Raw genomic sequence first — 19892 nt, forward strand, 5'->3', positions numbered from 1 at the left:
CATCCCTTCAAAGCCCTACTGAGAGCTCACCTCCTCCAGGAGGCCTTCCCAGACTGAGCCCCCTTTTTCCTCTCCTCCTCCCCATCCCCCCACCCTACCTCCTTCTCCTCCCCACAGCACCTTTATATATATTTGTACAGATTTATTACTCTATTTATTACTTGTACATATTTACTATTTATTTTGTTAATGATGTGCGCCCACTGTTGGGTAGGGACTGTCTCTATATGTTGCCAACTTGTACTTCCCAAGCGCTTAGTACAGTGCTCTGCACACAGTGAGCGCTCGATAAATACAATTGATTGATTGATGTGCATATAGCTTTAATTCCATTTGTTCTGACGATTTTGACACCTGTCTACATGTTTCATTTTGTTGTCTGTCTCCCCCCTGCTAGACCGTGAGCCCGTTGTTGGGTAGGGACCGCCTCTATATGTTACCGACTTGGACTTCCCAAGCGCTTAGTACAGTGCTCTGTGCACAGTAAGAGCTCAGTAAATATGATTGAATGAATGAATCATTCGGGGTCCCAGGTGGGAGAATCCCCCAAGGGAAGGGAAGAAAGATAGCTGCCTCTTCAAAGGGAATAGAAAGGGATTCTCCATCCTTTTGTGACAACATTTGCAACAGAGAGGTGACAAACAGGTGTCAACAGAGGCAGTGAAGGAGATGGACTGGTGAGATCCCCTCATTAGCAATGCACACCCCCTAAGGGTCTTCAGAAATCTTCCCCTGGCACCTACTTGTCAGGGTGCCAGGTTTAATCATCAATCGTATTTATTGAGCGCTTACTATGTGCAGAGCACTGTACTGAGCGCTTGATCCCGGTGGAGACCATGATCCAAATCAGTTTACCTCACAGAGGTTTTCCACACAGACTGGTGTAGGATTCACTTCGGCTAAATAAATATCCAGGCTAAATGGGAGATGCTGGGTTGCAGCAGAAGTGGGGAGTTTGTAGGGGTGTGGTGTGTCCTATGTGTGCTTTGCGGGGGAAGAGAGAAAGAGAGAGATCACCAACCCAATCATACGTGTTCAGCGCTTGCTATGTGCAGAGCACTGTACTAAGCACCACACAACAATATCACAGACCCCTTCCCTGCCCACAAGTTTACAGTCTAGAGGCTGGATGGGCCAGTTGGCCCAGACAGTGGGAGAGCAGGAGGCTAGAAATTGTCATCCCAGCTGAACCACAATAATAATGATAGTAATTGTGGTACTTAAGGGCTTACTGTACTAAGCGCTGGGGTAGATACAAGATAATCGGGTCGGACACAGTCCCTGTCCCACCCGGGGCTCAGAATCTAAGTAACGGGGGAGGAGGAGGAAGAGTAGCATTTATTGAGCGCCCACTTGGTGTCCTTGCAGAAGGATCAGGGCTCGTGTTCCCTGCACAGGAGGGCATTCACTCTAGAGAGGACTTTCTCCCCCTTTCCCTGATGGGGAGCTGGAAATCCCTTCTAGACTGTGAGCCCACTGTTGGGTAGGGACCGTCTCTATATGTTGCCAACTTGTACTTCCCAAGCGCTTAGTACGGTGCTGTGCACACAGTAAGCGCTCAATAAATACGGTTGATTGATTGGGCAGGAGAGGATGAAAGACCCCAAACCACGTCATCTCGACTGTAAGCTCACTGTGGGCAGGAAACGTGTTCACCGACTCCGTTAACATGAAGAAGCAGTGTGGCTCAGTGGAAAGAGCCAGGGTTTTGGAGTCAGAGGTCATGGGTTCAAATCCCGGCTCTGCCAACTGTGGGCTGTGACTTCTCCGTGCCTCGGTTCCCTCCTCTGTAAAATGGGGATTAAAACCGTGAGCCCCCCGTGGGACAACCTGATCACCTTGCAGCGCTTAGAACAGTGCTTTGCACATAGTAAGCGCTTAACAAATACCATCATCATCATCATTAAGTAGGAGGGAAAACAGGTATTGAATCCCCATTTTTACAGATGAGGAAACTGAGGCCCAGAGATGTTAAGTGGCTTATCCAAGGTCACACATCAGGCAAGTGGCAAAACTGGGATTAGAATCCATGTCTTCTGAAGCCCTAATTAAATTATGAGCCCAGTATGGGACCTGAACATCCTGTATCTAGCCCAGCACTTAGTAAAGTGTTAGACGCATAGTAGGCACTTCACAAATAGTGCAATTATTATTATGATCATTTAGTTTCTCTAGTCTCAGTGATATGAGGACGACATTCCCTGCCCCTCCCTCCCTGAGATCCAGAAAGGACCACCCAGAAAAACCCTCTAGAAATCTGAAGGGTTTGGAGGAGGGCGGTTTGAGGTTAGTACACCCAAAAAGTATTTTCACCACACCAAGAAGATGACACTGCAATTATTACATCTCTATATCGCTTTTCTCACTTTCTTATATCAAGATGAACAAGCCAACACTTTCTAAAAAAGTATCTGTGTCTGTTACTCTAATCACAGCCTCTGAAGAATCAGTGGGCTCAACTCAGTGGTCCCCTTTGCTGAATTCCCCTCCCCTTCCTCTCTGCCTCAGTCCTGCTATCGGCCTATCACCACGACACACGCTTAACCTACCCAAAGCAATTAAGTTAACAGCAGGCAAAGAGTTTAGACCAGGCTGCTTCTTCCAGATAGAAAGATCAAATTTATTTTTCAAGTTCTGTTAAATATCCACTGTGCTGGGGGGGGGGGGAAAAAAGCTAAATCACTCTTGCTCAGTGAGCTGTTCCTGCAAGAAAGAAAGGGTCAGGACGTGAACTCCAAGTTGATTAAAGTATAGGGTCCCCAGGCCTAAGATCTCAGATGTGACTGATTCTGTAAATGAAATCAACAGAAGGGGCTGAGGCTGTGTTTCTCCAAGAGGTCAGCAAGCTGCCTCCTCCCAGTTTATTTCCACAGACCTTCACTTTCAATCATCAGCATAGTAATCATAATCAGCACCTCAGATTCACCCCCCTCTTATTCTCTCCCTTACTTTCCTCATTGTCAGTCTGCCACAGATTATCCACATCAACAAATATATCATATTTATTGAGCTTACTGTGTGCAGAGCCCTGTACTAAGCACTTGGGCGAATACAATATAACAAGAGTTGGGAGACACATTCCCTGCTCACAGCGAGCTTACACTCCAGCATGTGAAGAAAATTAAAGAAAAAAAAAACGGTTTAAGGCAGCAATGCCCAAGTGGAAAGGAGATTTGCCTGAAAAATCTATCAGGAGCTAAAAAGCTGAGTTATCGATCAGGGTTCTTGAGGACTACCTTCCCTCTGGATTGTGGTGAGGGACAATGTCTACCAACTCTGTTATAATGTAGTTATAATGATGATATTTGTTAAGCACTTACTATGTGTCAAGCACTGTTCTAAGCGCTGGGGTAGATACAAGATAATAAGGTTGGACACAGCCCCGTCTCACCTGGGGCTCACGGTCTTAATCGCCATTTTACAGATTTAATAACTGAGGCACAGAGAAGAATGACTTATCCAAGGTCACACAGCAAAGTGGCGGAGCTGGGATTAGAACCCAGGTTCTTCTGACTCCCAGCCCTGTGCTCTATCCACTAGGCCATGCTGCTTCCCCAGGTGCTTAGTACAGTCCTCTGCCCAAGGTAACAACACTATAAATATGATTGGATTTTTCACTTTGTACTTTCTACCTTGTAGTAACCTTATTGAGCACTCATTTGATGCAGTGCACTGAACTAGATACTTGGAAAGTATACAATAAAATGATGCACTCCTGCCCTCAAGGAGTTTACAGTCCAAAAAGAGATAATAAAAATATTTGCAGCTAGAATGGCCAAAATAAATAATCGAATAAACACATATACACAAGGGCTGAGGGTAAACTCTCAGGCAGGGAATGTGTCTACCAACTTTATTGTTTTGTACTGACCCAACTGTTTAGTACAGGACTCTTCACACAGTAAACTCTCATCATAGCTTAGTGGAAAGGGCACGGGCTTGAGAGTCTGAAGACATAGGTACTAATCCCGGCTCAGCAGCGTGGCTCAGCGGAAAGAGCCCGGGCTTTGAAGTCAGAGGTAATGTGTTCAAATCCTGGCTCCGCCAATTGTTAGCTCTGTGACTTTGGGCAAGTCACTTAACTTCTCTGTGCCTCAGTTACCTCATCTGTAAAATGAGGATTAAGACTGTGAGCCCCCCGTGGGACAACCTGATCACCTTGTAACCTCCCCAGCACTTAGAACAGTGCTTTGCACATAGTAAGCACTTAATAAATGCCATCATTATTATTCTCTGTGCCTCAGTTACCTCATCTGTAAAATGGGGATTAAGACTGTGAGCCCCAAGGGGGACAATCTGATTGCCTTGTATTTCCCCCAGCACTTAGAACAGTGGTTGGCACATAGTAAATGCTGAACAAATACCATAATTATTAATAAATACTATTGATGGTGATGATGATGAAGGGCATAATCAGCACCACAGATTCACCCCTTGTCCTATTCCCTTCCCTACTTTCCTCATTGTCAGTCTGCCACATTAGATTATCCAAATCCATTAATCGTTCATATTTACTGAACGATTCTTTTGCAAAGAACACTGTACTAAGTGCACTGGAGAGTAATGATGATGATGGTGGTTTTTGTTAAGCGCTTACTAGAGAGTACAATATAACCAAGTTGGTATACACTTTCCCTGACCAGGAAGAGCTTACAGCCTAGAGGGGGAGACAGACAAAGATATAAATAATTTACAAATACGTACATAAGTGCTGAGGGATCCAAAGTTTCAACCTCTCTACGGATAGCTAATAAATAATAATAATGTTGGTATTTGTAAAGCACTTACTATGTGCCAAGCACTGTTCTAAGCACTACGGGAGATACAAGGTAATCAGGTTGTCCCAAATGGGGCTCACAGTCTTAATCTCCATTTTCCAGGTGAGGGAACTGAGGGACAGAGAAGTTAAGTGACTTGTCCAAAGTCACACAGCTGACAATTGGCAGAGCCGGGATTAGAACCCATGACCGCTGACTCCCAAGCCCACGCTCTTTCCACTGAGCCATACTGCTTCTCTAGGTTGATAGATAAGAGACCAGGCTAGGACGACTAAGGTAAATCCTGACCCACAGCAGAAGGCGAGAGCAGCTGTGAGGACCCTGTTTCAAACCTCTTTTCTTTTTTTAAAAAAATGGTATTAGTTAAATGCTTATTATGTGCCAGGCACTGTACTAAGCACCAGGCTAGATGCAACCTAACCACATTGGACCCAATCCAGGTCCCACATGGGGCTCATAATCTTAATCCCAATTTTACCAATGAGGTAAACAGGCACATACAAGTGACTTGTCCAAGGTCACAAAGCAGATAAGTGGAGAAGCAGAGATTAGAACTCAAGTCCTTTCTGACCCATGGTCTTTCCACTGGGCCTTCCTTGAATTGGGTCACCTTTGACCCCCGAGAAAAACACCCAAGTCGAGTTTGATAAGCATCAAGTGACCAGAGAGAGGGAGAAGACCAGTACAGTCTTAGGAAGGGGAGATCTATTTATTTATTTATCTATTTATTTTACTTGTACATAGCTATTCTATTTATTTTATTTTGTTAGTATGTTTGGTTTTGTTCTCTGTCTCCCCCTTTTAGACTGTGAGCCCACTGTTGGATAGGGACTGTCTCTATACGTTGCCAATTTGTACTTCCCAAGTGCTTAGTACAGTGCTCTGCACATAGTAAGCGCTCAATAAATACGATTGATGATGATGATGATCTACTCCACCCTGCCCTCCTGGGAGGGCAAGAACAGCTAAAACCAGGAGATCACAGTGTCCACTGCTCTTGTGCTCCCTAATCCAGCTGGCCAGAAATAGCCTCACCTCCCCGACGCCACGAATCAAGGGATCATCTATCAATTCAATGCCCTGCACAGCAACTCTTCTGGGTAAACACGGATTAAGTGTCCCACCACAATGGGAAAGTGGGACCTGGAAGCAGAGTCGCCTAATCAAGTGCACATGCTGGCACAAATAGTCCCCCAGCACAGACATCAATAAACAAAACCAAAAACAGGGCTGAAAAACCCTCCGACCGGGCAAGGAAGGGTTATTAGTTGGAGCTACTCTTTAACGTTTTCCCTAATGGAAATTCTTGCCAGGGTTGAATTCGCAATTAGCAAGATTCAGCAGGGAAGGTTCTCAGTTTTAGAAATCATCTCTTGGCCATTTCCCTCATCCCTGTACTAGACAGCGAAGGCTGTAACTAAGCTTTCAACTCCTTGATTTACACTTTAAGGTCTTAAAATCAAAGAGACTTTAGCAGTGGGCCTCTGCGTCAGAGCTGGCTGTGCATTCATCTGTCAGGCCGGGTAAGAATCTTCCCTTTTAATCCCCTCTCCTTGATCTGGGAGAAACTAGAAGACTGCTGTTTGTTTTTATTTGCTGTCATTACAGTTACCCAAATCTATTTTTAAACAGGCATCCTTTTATTGTGCTTGTATTCCTAGGCATTTTACAGAAAGGATACAATTTTGAGAGTTGAAGGAAATACCATAGCAAACACACCCACAGTAATAATTAGTAATTGTGGTCTCTTGGTAAGTGCTCAGATCAGACACCATCTCATGTGGGACTCATTCCAGAGGGCAGAGGGTTTAGTACTGTACTCTACACGAAGTCAGCGCTTAATAAATATGATTGAATTGGATGAATCAACAGATTTTTAGTCCCCATTTTACAGATAAGGAAGATGAGGCACAGAGGAGTTAAGTGACTTGCCCAAGGTCATAAGGGAGGGAAGTGGCAGAGCAGGGATTAAAACTCAGGTCTTCTAACTCCCAGTCCCCAGCGTTTTCCACTAGGTCATGATGTTTCCTAGGATAACTAATCAACTCTGTTTCTGAAAAAGGTTTTATTATCCCAGGATGCCTCCGTAATTTGGGGGAGTTTGAGGACCTGGCAAAAGAATTCTAGTCCCAGGGAACTGCTCCTCATCAGGACTATGTTTCCTGAATCTCTAATCTTTTTCACCAAATATGACCTCAGTGGTATTTACTGAGTGCCTACAGGGTGGGAGGCACTGAAATAGTAATAATAATAATAATGATGGCATTTATTAAGCACTTACTATGTGCAAAGCACTGTTCTAAGCATTGGGGAGGTTACAAGGTGATCAGGTTGTCCCATGGAGGGCTCACAGTCATCATTCCCATTTTACATACGAGGTAACTGAGGCACAGAGAAGTTAAGTGACTTGCCCAAAGTCATACAGCTGACAAGTGGCGGAGCCAGGATTTGAACCCATGACCTCTGATTTTGAAGCCAGTGCTCTTTCCACTGATAGTAACCATGGTAAGTACTGTAGGCACAATACAATCAGATCAGAATCTAAGCAGGAGGGAGAACAAGGTACATAATCCCCATTTTACAGATGAAGAAACTGAGGCCCAGGGAAGTGAAGTGATTTACCCAAGGACACATGGCAGGTAAATGGGTTCATCTCTAAACTATAAGCTCGTTATGAACAGAGATTGTGTCTGCTAAGTCTGTAGCATTGTAATAATAATAATAATAATGGTACCTTTTAAGCACTTACTGTGTGCCAGGCGCTATTCTAAGAACTGGGATAGATACAAGGTAATCAGGTTTGCACAGTCTCTGTCCCACATTGGGCTCACTCACAGTCTTAATCCCATTTTACAAATGAGGTAACTGAGGCCCAGAGAAGTGAAATGACTTACCCAAGGTCACACAGCAGACAAGTGGCAGAGTCAGAATTAGAATCCATGACCTTCTGACTCCCGGGCCCGTGCTCTATCCATTATGCCATGCTGCTTGATGTTACCATAATCTCCCAAGCACTTAGTACAGTTATCTGCACATAATAAGCGCTCAATAAATACCTTTTATTGATTGATTAGAACCCAGGTCCTCTGGCTTCCACACTTGCACTTTGTCCAGGGGGCCCTGATGGTTTCCCATACTAAGCACTTGAGAGAATAGGAGCAAAAGAAAAGTCACTAACCTCCAGGAATTTACAACTATTTGCTTTATTTCATTCATGCAATCGTATTTATTGAGCACTTACTGTATTCAGAGCACTGTACTAAGCACTTGGAAAGTACAATTCAGTAACAAAGAGAGACAATCCCTGCCCACAACAGGCTCACCACCTGTAAGAGTTTACAGTCATCTGCAAACTTCCCTGAGGAATCCCTCTTCTGGATCATTTATGAAAATAATGAAACTAATAACATCATCAAAGCCTAGAGGACCCCAGGACTTCCCCATCCAGAAATATGGCCATTCATCCCTATTAATAATAATGATGGCATTTAAGTGCTTGCCAATGAGCTTACAGTCTGGGGGTGGGGGCAGGGGAGATGTTAATATAAAAGAATAAATTACAGATACAGACACAAGTGCTGTGGGGCTGGGAGCGGAGATGAATACTTGTACATATTGACTATTCTACTTATTTTGTTAATGATGTATATAGACAAGCAGCGTGGCTCAGAGGAAAGAGCACAGGCTTTGGAATCAGAGGTCATGGGTTCAAATCCCACTCCGCCACTTGTCAGCTGTGTGACTTTGGGCAAGTCACTTAACCTCTCTGTGCCTCAGTTCCCTCATCTGTAAAATGGGGATTAAGACTGTGAGCCCCACGTGGGACAACCTGATCACCTTGTATCCCCCCCCAGCGCTTGGAACAGTGCTTTGCACATAGTAAGTGCTTAACAAGTTCCATCATTATTATTATTATTATTTAGCTTTAATTCTATTTGTTCTGACGACTTGACACCTGTCCACATGTTTTGTTTTATTGTCTGTCTCCCCCTTCTAGACCGTGAGCCCGTTGTTGGGTAGGGACCATCTCTATATGTTGCCAACTTGTACTCTCCAAGCGCTTAGTACAGTGCTCTGCATACAGAAAGCGCTCAATAAATACGACTGAATGAATGAATGAATAAAGGGAGCAAGTCAGAGTGCCGCAGAAGGGAGCAGGAGAAGAGGAAAGGAGGTCAGATCAGATTGGGACCATCCCACCCATTGTCACAGCCATAAAATGAGGCAATCCTGCCCACAGACTCCCCCCAGCCACTGTCACAGCCAGGGTGAGAAAATCCCACCCACTGTCACCTCCAGCTATAGTCACCACCAGTCTGAGACAAGTATTTTTTAACAATCACAAAAGCATGACACACTGCATACTCTCGCATGGAGCGCAGCGCAAAAACTCATTAGTTGCAAAATAATCAAGTGAGCAGGGGTGGGATGTTCATTCATTCATTCAACCGTATTTATTCAATCAATCAATCAATCGTATTTATTGAGTGCTTACTGTGTGCAGAGCACTGTAGTAAGCACTTGGGAAGTACAAGTTGGAAACATATAGAGACAGTCCCTACCCAACAGTGGGCTCACAGTCTAGAAGGGGGAGACAGAGAACAAAACCGAACATATTAACAAAATAAAATAGATATGTACAAGTAAAATAAATAAATAAAATAATAAATATGTACAAACATATATACATATATACAGGGAGCTTACTGTGTGCAGAGCACTGTACTAAGCGCTTGGGAAGTACAAATCGTTTCTTTACCTAGGAGAAGTGGCACTGCCCCCAAGCAGATCACCTTTACGTGCTGGTACGAAGAAAAGAAAAGAAAAAAAAAGGAAATGCCACAGAGGGGGCTCTCCACCAAAGAAAAAGAACCTGCAGGAGGGCAAGCTGATGCTTCTTAAAGGAGCAATCTTCCATCCAAACAATCGATCATATTTATCGAGGGTCGTGTGAAGAGCACTTGAGAAGGTATAAATCAAAGTAGAAGCAACACCACAGGGTAACAGAGCTTAGGGACCCTACAGAAGGCTGAAACAGCTACAAAAAAAGGACAACTCAAAAACAGTTATTTTCATCATCCTCATTTCCAAAGCTTCATCTCTTATTCACAGGAAAATAACATTTCCCAATCTTTTACAGTACTTGTCAGGTGCTTACTCTGTGTCAAGCGCTGCTGTAATGGGCTGGGGTACTTACAAGATAATCAGGTTGGACACAGTCCCTGTCCCACATGGGACTCACGGCCTTAATCCCCATTCTACAGATGAGGGAACTGGGATACAGAAAGCGAAGTGACGTACCCAAGGTCATGCAGCAGTCAAGTGGCAGAGCCAGGATTAGAACCCAAGTCCTCTAACTCCCAGGCCCGTGCTCTATCCACTAGGCCAACACAGCTCCTCAATTAATAGTCTCTTTCCCCAGGCACACCGAAAGCGAAGGGCAGGAGGCAAGTGGGTAGTTGGACTGGTGCCACACAGGACCAAGAGCCACTGAAAGGGTTTTTGTTTTGGATGGCATTTATTAAGCTCTATGTGCAAAGCACTGTTCTAAGCACTGGGGAGGTTACAAAGTGATCAGGTTGTAACATGGGGGGGGGCTCAGTCTTAATCCCCATTTTACAGATGAGGTAACTGAGGCACAGAGAAGTTAAATGACTTGCCCAAAGTCACACTGCTGACAAGTGGCGGAGCCCGGATTTGAACCCATGACCTCTGACTCCAAAAACCATTCTCTTTCCACTGGGCCACGCTGCTTCTCGGGGTTTCCATAAAACCATTAGAAAGGCCATTCTACTTTGATGCCCAGCTGATGGGTCAATCGATACTAATCGTTGAGCACTGACTGGGTGTAGAGCTTACTCCCACCCACGTGCTCGAGAACGGCAAACCTTCAAGCACAAGAAACCAAATTCCCAATATCCAAACTTGCGGTACACCTGCCTCACTGACCCAAACCAAAGACAAAGTGCAAAACAAAAGTGATACAAAAAGCTACAACCTCCGCTTTCCATCAACCACCCAATTTTCTGAATGAGCCAAAGTGTGGGCGAAGACCACAGGATTGAGCTGGAAAATTTCATTGTGTCCCTCATATTGCTAAACACTTGCAGTTTTAAGGTCTCGCCTGTTTTGGCCGAGATGAGACTTTATCAACCTTGAGCCCTGCTGGCCACTCCCTCTTCCATATCAGGATTCTTTAGAAACAAACAAAAATAAGGTTAAAAATTCCCACCCATCTCAAACATCCCCCTGTGCCCTTGCGGGATCATCCCTTGAGGCTTCTGAGCTGTGGGAGTGAGGTCTGAGAGCCCTCCCTCCCATCACCAATTGGGAGAGAAAATATTTCAGCCCCCCTCCCACCCCACCCCCACACTCACAAAACACCTCCCCCTCTCCATCCAGGGAAGGAGACAAGAGGTCAGTCTTTCAACTGGGTTAAAACCTTGAGCAAAACTAACACTTTGCAGTCTTGGGCAGGCCTCAGACCTATTTTCAAACCAAACGACTTTTTCAGGATCCTTATTAAAGGCCTAATTTTTGAGAATTGTATTTTTCCTACAAATATCTGTGACTTCCCCATTTTAGATCGTGAGTTCCTTGAGGGAGGGACAAGACCACATCTCATTTTGACTTTCTTCCCCGGTGACTTGAGTTTTCTGGAGAAAACGTGGGCTTTCAGTACGTGATTTGGGTAGATAGTGTGAGGGAATAAGGGGGCGTTCTGACAACGTGCATCTATCTGGATCGATCGGGATACGATGTCAGAGGAAACAGCGAGTGTACATGGGCAGTGCCAGTTGGTCGTGGGAGACCAACTCTGACTTGTGTTTTCCTCAAGTGAGGTTCATCAGGCAGGCATTACCCTCACACTACAAGACAACTGATAGCATACTGCTCAGCAACTTGCAGAGCTGTGATAATAGCTCCAAACACTAGCATCTGGATATACAAAAAATTTTCATGCACCAAGCCTAGGTGCCTAAGTGCGCCAAGCCTTCTGCTTGGATGGTCAGTCAGCCAGTGTCAATCACACTGATTGAGCGCTTACTGTAATGCAGAGCACTGTACTGAGTGCTTGGGAAAATACAATATAACAAACACGTTCCCCACCCACAATGAGCTCATGGTTTATAGAAAAACCCAGTCACACCCCCTGTTTAAGGGGTCAAATGAGGAGGTTGAAAGGGCAAGGTACACAGACACCCCAGAGTCCTGGGGAATCTTGAAGCCGATGACCATTTGTTGGGAATATCTAATGACTGGGCATCTTCCATCCCTTCTCCTCTTCCCATGTAGGAGTCTACTATTTTGACAGGGAAAACCAAACACACACCCCCAACACTCCCCCCTCCCTGCTCCTTTCCCAAGTCCTAAAGTTCAGGTTTTAACAACCCCACAGACAGTGCGAACAGCCAGTATAATTCCATGAAGCCCAAGAGATTCTAGATGCCCGGACATTCACACGGTCTATCGCGTTATCCCGGTTCAGCTAAGGAACAGGATTTCCTTTCCTTCACAAATCTACACACCCAATAATTTTTATTGTTTCCAATTCTGAACCCTTTTCTCCCAGCAGCCGCACACAAGAAGGGACAACCTGCCTGAGGCAAATGAGTTTCTGGAAATCATTTTTCAGTAAAGCCCAAAGAAGGAATCCCAACCTAGCATTTTCCGGCCCCTACTGTGCCAATTAGGACAAAGAACAAGTTAACAAACCCTCTTTCATTAGGCTGTGAATCAGCCTCGAAATGAGGGGTTCGTTAAATTTTTTCCAACCTTTCACCAACATAATGATGGTATTTATTAAGCCTTACTATGGGCTAAAGCACTGCGTTAAGTGCTGAAACAGAAACAAGACAACCACATTAGATCCAGCCCGTCACAATCTAAGAGATAGAAAGAACAGGTATTTCGTCCCTGAGGAAGCCGAGGCATGGAGAAAATCAGTCACTTGCTCAAGATCACAAAGCCGACCAGTGGAAGAGTTGGAAGTCAATAAATCACAAAGCCTCCTTAGCTCCATTCAGCCACCTGCACCCCCAATCTGACCTGGATTACTGTTCTAGAAGGAAAGACGGCTGGGTTTCCGAAGTCCCGAGAGTTTTCCAGAAATTTAGGCATACGGGGGAATAATACTAACAATAATTGCGGTTTTTGTTAAGCACTTACTATGTACCAAGCACCGTACCAAGTGCTGGGGCAGAAGCCCGATAATCAGGTCAGAGATAGTCTCTTTTCCACAGGGGGCTCCCAGGCTAAGAGGGGAGGAAAATCCCCATTTTAGAGATGAGGAAATTGAGGCACAGAGTAGATGACTTGCCCAAGATCACACAGCAGACAAGTGGATGACCAGGAGTAGAACACAGGTCCGCTGTCTCCAGGACCTGAGCTCTTTTTCCTAGGCCACTGTTTCCCCTACTAAAAGAAGCCTTGAAATTTGCAAAACAGAAGGCAGAATTTAAATAAGTTCAAATGAGGGAAGTTTATCATGCTTTCCCCAATACAAAATCTAGGTAAGTTGAAAAACCAAAAATTAGCCTGAAAAGAGTTACTGCAAAGACAGGAGAACAGAGTTTCAGTAAAGGTGGTCTCTAGTCATATTGCTGGGTATCTTTAAAAAGATTTTAATTAACCATATTGACCTCAAACTTCCAAGTGACCAGAACCAAGACCTTCTGGTTCATTTGGGTATTTAGAAGAGTCATTTCCACTGGCTAACCATGATCCTGGAGACAGACAGAGGGAGAGATTTTTCTGGTACCAGCAGCTGACAGACTGGCAGGTTGAAGAGAAAAACTTTGATTCAGAACTGACAACAAAGGCTTCAAAAAAAAAGTAAAGATGACGGAACTTAAGAGAGAAAATTGAGAGAGACTGATTCCTTTAAACAATTTTAAATTCAAAACAACCCAACTTTAAATTGGGAGACGCTTCTGCTCATTTCTTTTTGTTTTCCTCTTTTTAAAGTGACAAGCACAGGCTTACATTTTATATATGTATATATGTTACACAGGGAGACTGTACGTAGGGACCAATACACATTTTTCTCATTGATCTTTAACAGGCTGTTTGGCACTCTGATGGAAGTTGTAGTTTAGTTTAGTAGAGGGAACCTAATATAAAATCTAAAGACACGGGGGTGCTGAAACTTTCCAAGCTTGTTAGCCATAACAATGGACTCAAAATTTTAGCCAAGAATCATCCAGTGGCAGCCCGGATTTCCCAACCAGTCACCACAGTGGATTTTTCTCTCTACTCAGAATCAATCGGAAGAAGGCAGGCCACCCTGGGGCCAACAAAGTGTCAATCAATCAATATTTAGTGAGCACTTACTGCATGCAGAGTGCTGGACTATGCGCTTTGGACAGTACAACAGAGTTGGTAGACACATCCCCTCCCCACAAGGAGCTTACAGTCTAGAGAGGGAGACAGACATGAAAATAAACTTGAGCTATATTTATAAGTGTGGTGAGGCTGAGTGGGGTGAATTAAGGATACAAATCCCAGTGCGAGGGTGACACAGAAAGGAGAGGGAGTAGGGGAGATGAGGATTTAGTCAACTTTCGTCCTCCAGGATGCTGCTCTGGCCTTGGAAGTAGTCCGGCTTAGTGGATAGAGCACGGGCCTGGGAGTCGGAAGGTCATGGGTTCTAATCCCTACTCCTCCACATGTCTGCAATGTGACCTTGGGCAAGTCACTTCATTTCTGTGTGCCTCAGTTCCCTCATCTGTAAAATGGGGATTGAGAGTGTGAGCCCCGTGTGGAACAAGGATGGTGTCCGACCGGATTAACTTGAATCTACCCCAGCGCTTGGCACATATAAGTGCTTAACAAGGACCACAATTATTATCACTGTTATTTGTCCCGACCAGGGTGATGACAAACATCCCTGCCCTTTGTTCCCTTCTGCAAAACCAACCAGCTACAGGTCCTTACTCTGGTTCTTGGGGGCAGGGGAGAAAGAGGGATGAAAGATGGGGGTGCGGGGGGAGAGCGAGGCCCATCCCACTGGAGCCCCATCATTAAAATCGGATAAGGCTCCCTGGGTGGCAGAGGGGAAAGAGAAAAACCGAGTGAAAGGGTCCCCCGCTGAGAGTTCAACAGATAGGGACAATGCAAACAGGGCCGGAAGAAGAAGTAGAGATTAAACCCTAATGAAAAACACCTTCCACTGGAGGCTGCTATTCATCTCCCACTCCCCAAGGAAAGGGTTTGTCCGGATCGTCCTTTTTTTCCAGTGTACACGATCCCTCGGGATTTGGCCCCAGCGTCCCTTCCTGGCAGCTGGAGTTTATTGTCCGAGTGACCACACAGCGCGGCAGTCCCGCCGGGTTCACAAAGCCCCCCACCCCAATAGGTGCGCCCCTTTTTTGAAACTTTAGCGGGATAGCTGGCTGGCAGGACTCTGTCCCGGGAAAAAGAAGGGGAAAACCCTCTGGGAAGGCCCGAGGGCCGGTCCTTCGGCCCCCCCAGCCATTTGTTTTGTTCTCTGTCTCCCCCCTTCTAGACTGTGAGCCCACTGTTGGGTAGGGACCGTCTCTATATGTTGCCAACTTGGACTTCCCAAGCGCTTAGTACAGTGCTCTGCACACAGTAATTGCTCAATAAATACGATTGAATGAATGAATGAATGAATGAACAAAACACGCCCCCTCCCCAACGGGAGCCCCTTGTTGGGCAGGGATTGTCTCTATTGCTGAATTGTACTTTCCAAGCGCTTAGTCCACACAGTAGGCGCTCAAATACGACTGAATGAATTGAATGCACCCCAGTTTCTCAAAAAAAAAAAAGGCAAGCTCTTGGCCAACCCTACTGAGAGCTCACCTCCTCCAGGAGGCCTTCCCAGACTGAGCCCCCTCCTTCCTCCCCCCTACTCCCCCTCCCCATCCCCCCCGCCTTACCTCCTTCCCCTTCCCACAGCACCTGTATATATGTATATATGTTTGTACCTATTTATTACTCTATTTTACTTGTACATATTCATTCTATTTATTTATTTGGTTAATATGTTTTGTTTTGTTGTCTGTCTCCCCCTTCCAGACTGTGAGCCCGCTGCTGGGTAGGGACCGTCTCTCTATGTTGCCAACTTGGACTACCCAAGCGCTTAGTACAGTGCTCCGCACACAGTAAACGCTCAATAAATACGATTGAATGAATGAACCCTGGGGCTTCCTTCTATCAGTCGAGCGTATTTATTCTCCCCCCTTCTACACTGTGAGCCCGCTGTTGGGTCGGGACCGTCTCTCTATGTTGCCAACTTGGACTTCCCAAGCGCTTAGTACAGTGCTCCACACACAGTAAGCGCTCAATAAATTCAGTATAGAAGAAGGAGGTAAGGCGTGGGGGAGGGGGCTCAATCTGGGAAGGCCTCCTGGAGGAGGTGCGTTCTCAGTAGGGCTTTGAAGAGACAGACAACAAAACATATTAACAAAATAAAATAAATAGAATAAATATGTACAAGTCAAATAAATAAATAAATAAATAGAGGAATAAATACGTACAAACATATATGCAGGTGCTGTGGGGAGGGGAAGGAGATAAGGCAGGGAGGGGAAGGAGATAAGCGGGGGATGGGGAGGGGAAGAGGAAGGAGGGGGCTCAGTCTGGGAAGGCCTCCTGGAGGGGGTGAGCTCTCGGTAGGGCTCTGAAGAGACAGACAACAAAACATATTAACAAAATAGAGTAAACAGAATAAATATGTACAAGTCAAATAAATAAATAGAGGAATAAATACGTATAGACATATATACATATATCCAGGTGCTGTGAGGAGGGGGAGAGGAATGAGCCTACTGTTGGGTAGGGACCGTCTCTATATGTTGCCAACTGTACTTCCCAAGCGCTTAGTCCAGTATTCTGCACACAGTAAGCGCTCAATAGATACGATTGAATGAATGAATATATGAATGAAGGAGGTATGTTGCCAACTTGTACTTCCCAAGCGCTTAGTCCAGTGCTCTGCACACAGTAAGTGCTCAATAAATACGATAATGAATGAATGAAGGAGGGGGCTCAGTCTGGGAAGGCCTCCTGGAGGAGGTGACCTCAGTTGGGCTTTGAAGAGACAGACAACAAAACATATTGACAAAATAAAATAAATATGTGCAAATAAAATAAAGAGTAATAAATATGTACAAACATATATACATCTATCCAGGTGCTGTGGGGAGGGGGGACAGGAAGGAGGGGGCTCAGTCTGGGAAGGCCTCCTGGAGGAGGTGAGCTCTCTGAAGAGACAGACAACAAAACAAAAGATAGTTACAAAATAAAACAAATATGTGCAAATAAAATAGAGTAATAAGTACGTACAAACATATATACATCCATCCAGGGGTTGTGTGGAGGGGGGGGGAGGAAGGAGGGGGGTCAGTCTGGGAAGGCCTCCTGGAGGAGGTGAGCTCTCTGAAGAGACAGACAACAAAAGATAGTAACAAAATAAAACAAATATGTGCAAATAAAGTAAATAGAGTAATAAATACGTACAAACATATATACATCCATCCAGGGGCTGTGGGGAGTGGGGGGAGGAAGGAGGGGGCTCAGTCTGGGAAGGCCTCCTGGAGGAGGTGAGCTCTCAGTAGGGCTTTGAAGAGACAGACAACAAAACAAAAGATATTAACAAAATAAAACAAATATGTGCAAATAAAATAAATAGAGTAATAACTATGTACAAGCATATATACATCCATCCAGGTGCTGTGGGGAGGGGAGAGAAGGAGGAGGGGGCTCAGTCTGGGATTGGGGCTTCCTGGAGGAGGTGAGCTCAACAAAACAAAAGATATTAACAAAATAAAACAACTATGTGCAAGCATATATCCATCAATCAATCAATCCATCGTATTGATTGAGCGCTTACTGTGTGCAGAGCACTGTACTAAGCGCTTGGGAAGTCCAAGTTGGCAACATCTAAAGCCAGTCCCTACCCTCCATCCATCCAGGAGCTGTGGGGAGGGGGGAGAGGAAGGAGGGGGCTCAGTCTGGGAAGGCCTCCTGGAGGAGGTGAGCTCTCAGTAGGGCTTTGAAGAGACAGACAACAAAAGACATTAACAAAATAAAACAAATATGTGCAAATAAAATAAATAGAGTAATAACTATGTACAAGCATATATACATCCATCCAGGTGCTGTGGGGAGGGGGGAGAGGAAGGAGGGGGCTCAGTCTGGGATTGGGGCTTCCTGGAGGAGGTGAGCTCAACAAAAGATATTAACAAAATAAAACAACTATGTGCAAGCATATATCCATCAATCAATCAATCCATCGTATTTATTGAGCGCTTACTGTGTGCAGAGCACTGTACTAAGCGCTTGGGAAGTCCAAGTCGGCAACATCTAGAGCCAGTCCCTACCCTCCATCCATCCAGGAGCTGCGGGGAGGGGGGAGAGGAAGGAGGGGGCTCAGCGTGGGATTGGGGCTCGCCAAGTAGCCGGGGGTCGGGGACGGTGGGTGCACTGTACTGAGCGCTGCGGCCCCGGACTCACGGACTGCAGGAAGCGCAAGGTGCCCACGTAGTGTCGCTCAGTGTCCAGCACCTCGTTGAGGACGCAGAGGCGCAGCCGGACCTGCCGGTCCGAGTCCCGGGGAGGGTGGGGAGGGGGGCCTCCTCCTCCTCCTGGGGGGCCTCCGGGGGGGCCTCCTCCTCCTCCTCCTCCGCGGGGGCCGGCAGGGGGGTCCTCCGCCGGGGGCTCCATGGGGAACTGGGACCGCACCACTCGGGACTCCCGGGGAAGGGACGGGAAAAGGGACGGGAAAAGGACGGGACAGGCAGAGACAGAGACAGAGAGAGAGGAGGGACGGAGAGGGAGGGGAGGGGAGGGGAGGGGAGAGGGCGGGGCCCGGCTCAGCCCCTCCGCCAGCACGTGGCGCACAGGGCCGCAGCCCCGGGAACACCGAGGGGGGGGGACCAGACAGGGAGGGAGGAGCGGGAGAGGGAGCAGGAGAGGGAGCAGGAGAGGGAGGACCATCACCATAATAATAACAATCCTATAGGCTATAGAAGTAGGATGTAATATAATAATATAATATGCTTATATTAGACTGTGAGCCCACTGTTGGGTAGGGACTGTCTCTCTATGTTGCCAATTTGTACTTCCCAAGCGCTTAGTACAGTGCTCTGCACATAGTAAGCGCTCAATAAATACGTCTGATGATGATGATATCAGTCCGGGAGGCCTTCCCAGACTGAGCCCCCTTCCTTCCTCTCCCCCTCGTCCCCCTCTCCATCCCCCCCATCTTACCTCCTTCCCTTCCCCACAGCACCTGGATATATATGGATATATGTTTGGACAGATTTATTAGTCTATTTATTTATTTGTACATATCTATTCTATTTTATTTTGGTAGTATGTTTGGTTTTGTTCTCTGCCTCCCCCTTTTAGACTGTGAGCCCGCTGTTGGGTAGGGACCGTCTCTAGATGTTGCCAACTTGGACTTCCCAAGCGCTTAATACGGTGCTCTGCACATACTAAGCGCTCAATCAATACGATTGATGATGACGAGAAGCAGAATGTAATAATATAATATGCTTACATTATATCAGTCCAGGAGGCCTTCCCAGACTGAGCCCCTTCCTTCCTCTCCCCTTCATCCCCCTCTCCATCCCCCCCATCTTACCTCCTTCCCTTCCCCACAGCACCTGGATATATATGGATATATGTTTGGACAGATTTATTACTCGATTTATTTATTTATTTATTTATGTGTACATATCTATTCTATTTTATTTTGGTAGTATGTTTGGTTTTGTTCTCTGCCTCCCCCTTTTAGACTGTGAGCCCACTGTTGGGTAGGGACCGTCTCTAGATGTTGCCAATTTGTACTTCCCAAGCGCTTAGTACAGTGCTCTGCACATACTAAGCGCTCAATCAATACGATTGATGATGATGAGAAGCAGGATGTAATATAATAATATAATATGCTTATGTTATATCAGTCCGGGAGGCCTTCCCAGACTGAGCCCCTTCCTTCCTCTCCCCCTCGTCCCCCTCTCTATCCCCCCCCATCTTACCTCCTTCCCTTCCTCACAGCACCTGGATATATGGATATATGTTTGGACAGATTTATTACTCGATTTATTTATTTTATTTGTACATATCTATTCTATTTTACTTTGGTAG

At 45.8% G+C, this 19892-nt stretch overlaps 1 protein-coding gene across 1 annotated transcript in view; it reads right to left on the reverse strand.

Moving 5' to 3' along the window:
- PREX1 (phosphatidylinositol-3,4,5-trisphosphate dependent Rac exchange factor 1) overlaps positions 1-18467 on the reverse strand; it is a 215545-nt gene extending 197078 nt beyond the window's left edge. The window contains exon 1 of the mRNA XM_038750022.1: positions 18258-18467. Within this exon, the coding sequence (XP_038605950.1) occupies positions 18258-18467 (210 nt within the window). The remainder of the gene's footprint in view (positions 1-18257) is intronic.
- Between the last annotated feature and the right edge of the window lie 1425 nt (positions 18468-19892).

The sequence above is a fragment of the Tachyglossus aculeatus genome, chromosome 8 (genome assembly GCF_015852505.1).
Source record: "Tachyglossus aculeatus isolate mTacAcu1 chromosome 8, mTacAcu1.pri, whole genome shotgun sequence".
In the NCBI taxonomy this organism is placed as follows: Eukaryota; Metazoa; Chordata; class Mammalia; order Monotremata; family Tachyglossidae; genus Tachyglossus; species Tachyglossus aculeatus.